This window comes from Arachis duranensis, chromosome 6 (assembly GCF_000817695.3).
Source record: "Arachis duranensis cultivar V14167 chromosome 6, aradu.V14167.gnm2.J7QH, whole genome shotgun sequence".
Lineage (NCBI taxonomy): Eukaryota > Viridiplantae > Streptophyta > Magnoliopsida > Fabales > Fabaceae > Arachis > Arachis duranensis.
In genome coordinates this window covers 102640521-102641106 of record NC_029777.3, presented here as the reverse complement: position 1 = coordinate 102641106, position 586 = coordinate 102640521, and the positions used below count along the sequence as shown (strand labels likewise).

General features: G+C 40.3%; 1 protein-coding gene across 1 annotated transcript in view; it reads left to right on the top strand.

Annotated features, from left to right (window-relative positions):
* Positions 1–118: 118 nt before the first annotated feature.
* LOC107495173 (D-amino-acid transaminase, chloroplastic) overlaps positions 119–586 on the top strand; it is a 3102-nt gene continuing 2634 nt past the window's right edge. Inside the window, 2 exon segments of the mRNA XM_016116271.3 lie at positions 119–403; positions 533–579. Of these exon segments, the coding sequence (XP_015971757.2) occupies positions 205–403; positions 533–579 (246 nt within the window). The 5' untranslated portion in view covers positions 119–204.

Sequence of the window (586 nt, the reverse complement as noted above, 5' to 3'; positions counted from 1 at the left end):
ACGTGGATTCACCCAATGAGAGAGCCCTTTTGACATCATTGCCCTTTCTTATATTATCCACACTCTAATCAAACATATAATTATACTTTTTCTTTTTTCTAATGGAACTCAAATTATTCTTTTATATTCTCTACACCTATCATACAGAAACATAGTCAGCTTGTTACGTTCAAAGCAGAAAAGCGAAACGAAAACCGCTGAGCCATGACTTCTCTCCGGCTCCAATTCCTTCCAGAAAATCCCGTTCCGTTATTCTCCAATTCCACTCTTCATTACGCTCCGCGAACTCTCTCGTTTTCGAAAGTGGAACACCGCCAACGCCGTTTCTTCCCAATAACAACTTCTCTGACGGATTCTAACTACTCCGGAGTCGGAGTCGGAGGCGGAGGTGGAGGCTTGTTTGGTATGTCACTAACTACACAAAATTTGTTCGTTTAAATTGCAGATGCTTTCTGGATTCTGCAAATAAGAAAACATACGGTTAATGGTTATTGATGATTTGATTAAAGGAGTGAGTGCCTTGACTTTGCAGGTGCTACTTCTCAAGTATTTGATGTTCCACTTTTATCTTGCAATGAGGTCTAAC